Source organism: Lepisma saccharinum, unplaced genomic scaffold (genome assembly GCF_977018435.1).
Source record: "Lepisma saccharinum unplaced genomic scaffold, izLepSacc3.1 HAP1_SCAFFOLD_450, whole genome shotgun sequence".
In the NCBI taxonomy this organism is placed as follows: domain Eukaryota; kingdom Metazoa; phylum Arthropoda; class Insecta; order Zygentoma; family Lepismatidae; genus Lepisma; species Lepisma saccharinum.
In genome coordinates this window covers 159,658-166,948 of record NW_028143147.1, presented here as the reverse complement: position 1 = coordinate 166,948, position 7,291 = coordinate 159,658, and the positions used below count along the sequence as shown (strand labels likewise).

The following is a 7,291-nucleotide window of genomic DNA, read 5'->3' as shown; positions in this document are numbered from 1 at the left end:
CTAACCTACCCCCCCCCCCCCGGCATACACATTGAACTACCGAAGACTTATTACTTATCTTTACTCAACAGTATATATACTAATCTATTCAATGTATTATTTTATCATTGTATAATCTTTATATTATCTTTATTGTATTATCATGATCATTATGTGTTTTTTTTCTTTCTTTTTGTTTTTATTCATTTATTGTATCTTTGACAAGGGTTGGTTGTAAGAACGGCCCATGAGGCCGAAACACGCCTGCTTAAATAAAGACCATTCTATTCTATTCTATTCTAAGAAAACATAAAACAACGAAACAGCATTTCGGGTGACGTCAGAAGCTGCTACTGGGACTGGAATGGGCTAATATTTACATTTCGATTAGTCTGTGCACATGTTTCATTCTGTTCTCAGCGTATTTATCACTGTGAATATTTTGCATTAAAGTATGGCAATAGTTTATAACACATAGTAATTGTAGGTTACTTCGTACTAATGTTAAAACTTGAGATACATGACTGTATTTGTAAACTAAACTTTATCATGTTGTGTGTCATTCCTTTCTACTTGTCATACTTTTTACTGAGATTTTCACTAGCCTATATAAGCACTGAACACACACTAATGAATATTTTCTAAACTTTAGTAATGTGTCATTGTGTTAATTATATTAGATGTTGAAGTTAATTGAACGGCGAACAGTTGTAGCAGAATGTATGCGTATTTATGTCTTCCCACCAACTATTTTTTTCCAGCTGATTATGAAGTTCAGACCCAGTCCCTAAATATTTCATTAAAGACATTAAATTTCAATAGTGCTCATATGTACTTTTACATTGATGATTATAACTGTACAGGATATCTTGGAAAACGTACATCAGATATTTTTTGCAAGTGCCAACTGTGCACGTCAGATATTAATTTATGTATGCCCAGGTTTGTTTATTAATGATTATGTAGTGAACATTTATTTGAAGATTAATTTCACAAATTCGTAATTAATTTTTTCTTCAGATCTTACAGAACAAATGGAACGTGGAAGAGATAATGCTGTATAAGTTTAAAGGAAAATGTGGCACTTCTTTCTGCTGTGGGGTGAAGGTGTGAGCCAGGTTATAATAACAGTAATGACCATTTTGCTAGTATTTTTTATTACTGTGAATCTCATAAAACACTTTATGCGCGACCTTCATGTGCCCATCCGAGATGCTTCCAAGAGACACAATTGGCGATACACCAGCTTGTTTTCTCAGGTAATATATTTATATATATATGTAAACTTTTATCTGCTCAATAGCACAACTGTGTATGTGTTTATGTGCACATGCATGTAGTGTTCTTTTTCTGGGAAAAAAATGGTTCAGTACTCTATAATATTTGTTATTGTGACATTAATGATATGCAACAGTGCAAGTGGAATTAATATGATCTATTAAAAATTATGGGTAAAACTATCAAAGCCGGAAATCCTCTGTAACTCGTTTATTCTGTAATTGTTTACATTCGTACTTACTTTTTCTGCATTGGGAAAGATTGTTTAACAAGGGATTTTGCTTTTTTTAAGGAAATTAGTATCTATTGTCGACATATCGAGTAATTATTGTTCGTTCTTTTCTTGCTTCCTGAACATGCAAAATGGCGGGCAAATCTTGACTAGCATTGTGTTTCAAACGGCAAAGCAGTGTTTCAACCTTCTTAACAAAAATTTCCTACATAGCCCCGAAAACCATTCCTGCATAGCCCCAAAAACCATTCCTCGCATAGTCCCAAAAACCATTAACACACAGCCTCAAAAACCATTATGAATCGTATAACCATCCACGAATAGCCCCAAAAATGATTCACGATAGCCCCACGCACCATCACGGTTAGGTTAGGTTGGGCAATATAGTGAAAAACTGTGTGTTTGGAAACACTTACCGGGGATTACGTCATCAGATGCTCGCAACATCCGGTTCAAGTACATGGATGGAAATGCAAGCAACAGCTTTTGTGCATCGGATGGACATTATTATAGAAAAATGCATAAATTACATTTTAATCTTTTGTGGGGTTTGCAAAAAATGCAGTATGGCACTTTTTCAGTCTAATTTATCCTGGAAATTATGCAAAATTTCAAGTTTCTGTTAATTCTGCACCAATGTTGTGTGAAAATATTATATTTTATGTTTACATGATAGGTATTTTACTATTCTGGTGTAATTCTTGCATGTTTTAAGGCAAAACTAATAAATTGGTGCATATTATTGGAAATGGTTACTTACACACTAACGTTAGTCAATATTTTGAACAACTTTTAATTTTTACAATTTTCAAGCATCGGTATTGGTGAGAATTGGTGTAAAATCGACTCAGCCCTAATAATAATTAAATATTTTATTGTGTATTCTCCCCTTCAAGAATGCAGATCCACCTTTATAATTCAAGCCCTCTCCAAAATAAAATTCTGTATATGCCAGTGGTTGGAGGGGAGGGAAACTTACTGTTTCGGAATACATTATAATTCCATAATTATGGGTTTCTGCCCTCCAAAAACTTATATACGAATGTCAAAAAAAGGGCCGATATTTTTTAAAAAACAAGAAAATGATAGGAGAAGAAATTTATTGTGATTGATAAACAAGTACATACCTTGGCTATTTTTCGACGTAGTCACCATTAACCTCCAGACATTTCTGATAGCGTGACATAAACTTCTGTATACTCTCTGCGTAAAAATATGCCGCCTGAGAGTGCAGCCAGTCCAGAACTGATGTCTTGAGCACGTTACTGTCATTGTAATGCTTCGATGCAAGCTACTTTTTCAGGTGAAGAAAAAGAAAGAAATCACTGGGGGCAAGGTCAGGGCTGTAAGGGGGATGATTGAATATTTCCCATCGAAATCTTTGAATTGTCTCAACAGTACGAGCAGCTGTGTGTGGGCGGGTATTGTCATGGATCAGAAAAATTCCAGAGCGTAGCATTCCTCTCCGCCGATTTTGGATGGCACGTTGCAGATTATTCAATGTTTTGCAATACACCTCTGCTGTAATTGTTCGTCCTGGTTCTAAGAATTTCACAAAAATCACACCCTTTTGGTCCCAAAACACGGTTGCCATGATTTTGTGAACTGATGGTGTTTGTTTGAATTTATTCTCTTTAGAAGAACCAGAGTGCCGCCATTGCATTGACTGCTGCTTTGACTTTCCAGTGGCGTACAATATCCACATTTCATCCCCCGTCACTATGTGCGAAAAGAGGTCATCCCCATCCTCCCCCCAGCGGGCCAAAAAATCATGTGCAGCTGTCCTTTGCTCTTTGTGAGCATCTCTGTCAGCATTTTTGGTACCCACCTTGCACACAGTTAGTGATACCCCAGGTTGTCAGTCACAATTCGATGCACTGTTTTTGAAGACACTTCTGGAAACTTTTTGGCGAGTTCAGATACTGTGAACCGGCGATTAGAACGCACGTTCTTGTTAACATGTTCCACCAGATCATCCATCTGAACACTAGGCCTTCCGCTATGCTCATCGTCATGGACATTTGAACACCCTTCCCGAAACTCTCTGCACCATTTCCTGACCTTCCCTTCACTCATTACTGTCGGTCCATAAATGGCACACAATTCCCGATGGATGTCAGCTGCATTCTGTCCTTTGGCGTTCAGAAATCGTATGACAGATCTCACTTCACATTTGGCAGGATTTTGTATTACGGCAGCCATTTCACCTTACTGCTACTCGCATGTAGGCAACCCCACTCTGACGATTCTGACTCTGTTGCAAGCACAGAATACTAGGGCATGCTCCTGCGCATGCTCAACTTAATCAGTGTTGCCAACCCTGCTCAAAAAATTATCGGCCCTTTTTTTGACATGCGCCTTGCATTGTAATGAAAATTTTCAGATGAACATAAAGAGGGCGTCGGCGTGATTCCATTGAGTGTAAAATCACTTTATATATATATATATATATATATATATATATATATATATATATATATATATATATATATATATATATATTCATCAAAAATTTGATGGCGGATGTGAATCAAGTGTACTTACTATACAGAATTCATTCATTGCATATTTGCTTAGTTCAGACATTTTATTCTTGGCTAGGATAGCAGATACCAGTACTGCATGCCATTCTGCACTGCACAAAAGAAAAGGTAAAAGAAGAGATTTCTGTTTGTAATGTTATTGAACACCTTTTATGAAAAACATACTTGCATACAGAAAAATTGGGGAACCTCCGGAAGATGCCCGCATACATTCGAGGGTATGCGCTTATGTTCTGGTGCCTAAATAGACCAGAATGTCTTTTCCACAGAATATCGGTTCCCCCGTTTCCATTTCCTCTTATTTGGTTCAGAGAATATCAAGTGAGAAGGTTAAGAGTTTGGACTTTAGCTTAAGTATGAAGTGTGATAGTAGTGTCAGATATAAGGGGAATATATGTTGTGTGAGTGTCTTGAGGTAGGGGGGATGGTATGTTGAGAGCGCATCATCATTGATTATTCTGGAAGCACCAGGAAAGGTTAATCCTGGGATTCGTCAGGATAGCAAGTTTATGAAAGATGAAGGTGTCAGAAAAATAGTATTTTAAAGAGGTGCGTAAGTTAAGAGTTCTAGATGTGTGTGTAATTCTGTCTGGTTTTGGTGAAATTCGTTTGGCATGATTCTTTTCCTGTCTGGGTTCAAATCCTAAGTGTCCCGGGTTGGAATCCTCTGAATGTAATCTTTATGTGATTATCCCGGATGCCTTGGTGGTCTGATGCATCTTGTCGCAGGTTGCTCCTAGCATCCAGTTGAGATGGTATGAGAGCCTCCTCCAGAAGCTCCCGGTGGTTGCTCCAGAATTTCCACTTCAAGTCATTGTTCTTTCCACTGGGTCATCTTCGTGAGGACGGGGAGCAGAGATTTGCCTTCGTTTTAGCCTTTCGGATCGCTGTGGTTGTGGCTGCGGAGTATGTCTATTTTTTGGACTTTAGCCGGAAGAGGATTGTGAGATCGCAATTTGAGTAGTTCTTCTTTGGAGATAATGTTGGTTAGTGTGTTGAGGGTTTGGTTGATGTTGATTTCCAGGTTAGGCAGTAAATTTCTTCAAATTCTTTCTTTTGCAGAACCTGCCCTAACACCCCACACACACCAGATCACAAAATCTTTTACTATGCATGTGTGTTCATGTGAAAGTAATGGAATCCCTTATTGTAATTTCAGCCTTCATACTGCAGTATTTGTGAATCCCTCCTAATGACTGGGAATGGAGCATTCTGTGATTGTTGTGGTGTCTGTGCTGACAGTTCCTGTATAAAAGCTGCTGATAAGAAATTGAAATGCAAGCTTATTTCATCCAGCACAACTGGAGCAACTAAGCATCACTGGATTAAAGGCACGTAAATCTGTATATAGTAAGCTATGTTATATCAGGGATGTTAGTAGGGGGCACTAGTCCCTTGAAATCTACCACATGTCTCCCCAATTTTTTTGTAGTTTAGAGAAAAAATTAACACAAATAAAAACTTTCCAAATTACCGTATTTACTCATGGATAATATACACTTTTTTCCAAAAATTTTCCTCCAGAAAGTGTAGTGCATATTATGTACAGAATATTTTTTTATATTTTTACGGAACCCTATCATGTTATATATCATTGTAAAGCTTGAATTCTGCAGTTTCTGAATATGACAACAGTATTCCATTCAAGATGGCGACACTTATTTGCAATGCGGTGGAAATCAGCTCATTACAAAATGAAGGAACATTCTGATTTCTATGGTACTTTGTTTGAAAAAAAAGGTAAGGAAGAAGAAAATTATAATTAAAATTTTTACTGGCCAAATAATATGACATATATGGAGTGTGCAGAATTACATAACAGATTTTTTGCTGCAGTGAACAATGTAACACCTACAATGCTTCAAAACATATGGAGGGAGGTGGAATACCGACTGGATATTTGTCGTCCCACCAATGGAAGCCATGTTGAGATTTATGGAACATAATTTTAAAATAAGAAAAAATCCCACTTTCTTCCATCTGGATAATGAGTTTCATAAATAAATATCTATAAGTTAAGAATTTATGGCTATTTCTTTTATTATACATATAAGCCTAAAAAAGCATGTATATATCTTTTGAAGTTTTAAAGAGGAAATTACCAAAACCACTTATAAGAGTTTTAAGGCCATGTGCCCCAATTTTTCACTTTGTAATGTAATATTCTCCCCTTGGTCCACATAGCAACAGGTGACTCATTAAATATGAATGATGTCATTCACTGTTGATCGGCATAGCAACAGCTTTACGACATAGAACTAAGAAATCCATTTCTTGAGCCTGGATTGTACTGTGCATTATATACGAGATATAATTGTTTGTCACTTGTTCCCTATAAAAACCAGGGTGCGCATTATACACGCACGTGCATTATATATATATATACATGCCTCCACATTTCTCTCTCTTTGTTTCTCAAAGAGAAAAGAAGATCCCTCCCAAAACACAGCAACCTAGCCCCTGGACATTATATTGGATAAGTTAAGTTTAGTTAAGGTTATCACAGATTCTTTCTGAATGTGGTTTAAGGATTTATTTATTTATTTATTTATTTGAGAAATCCTGAATACAGAGAGAATCCATTTTATATCAGGATATCAACAGAGAGGAAAATAGAAATTAACAAATGAGAAGCATGCACAAATATGTAACAAGAATAATAAATTTTTTAAAAAAATAATAAAACAATAACTAGGGTATAACAAATATTAATTTCTCTTCAGCTGCTTGATGCACGCATTTCTGAAAGCCTGCTTAGATAGATGGAAGCCTGCAGCATTAGAAATTTTAGACCAATTGTAATTGTACATTATGTAAGTATAGTGCATAAGATGGAATCAAAATAATTATTATTATTTATTTATTGTAGGGGTGGACCGATATGGAATTTTAGCCAATTTCAATAAAGTACGCATATAAAATTTACTGATGCCAATAACCATTATTCTACTGATATAAAATTTTAAATAGTTCATTGACCTCTTTTTGTATGTTACCAGATGACTGCAATGCAAAAAGCTACATATTTAGACATTTATTTTTTATGAAGAAGGTAATGGTGATTCTATGTTTATAACAATATAAATAATATAATAAAATGACAGAATATTGCACTAAATTACAAGATATTTTATAGATATATAGAAATGGTAAAATTATCAGTAGTTTTCCCAATGGACCAATATGCCTTTATCGGCTGATACCGATAGAGTGCCAACTAATCTGTCCCATCTCTTATTTATTTGTTGTTATTATTAAT

General features: G+C 35.9%; 1 protein-coding gene across 3 annotated transcripts in view; it reads left to right on the top strand.

Annotated features, from left to right (window-relative positions):
- The first annotated feature begins 378 nt into the window (after positions 1-378).
- The window catches only part of LOC145982841 (diacylglycerol kinase epsilon-like), a 35,671-nt gene continuing 28,758 nt past the window's right edge, over positions 379-7,291 (top strand). Inside the window, exons 1-3 of one of the 3 annotated variants that reach the window (XM_083116202.1) lie at positions 379-431; positions 1,000-1,238; positions 5,192-5,363. In XM_083116202.1, the coding sequence (XP_082972328.1) occupies positions 1,056-1,238; positions 5,192-5,363 (355 nt within the window). In that variant the 5' untranslated portion in view covers positions 379-431; positions 1,000-1,055. Of the gene's footprint in view, positions 463-680; positions 700-999; positions 1,239-5,191; positions 5,364-7,291 lie in introns of those variants that run through there. The other 2 variants (XM_083116203.1, XM_083116204.1) reach the window with 2 other exon arrangements.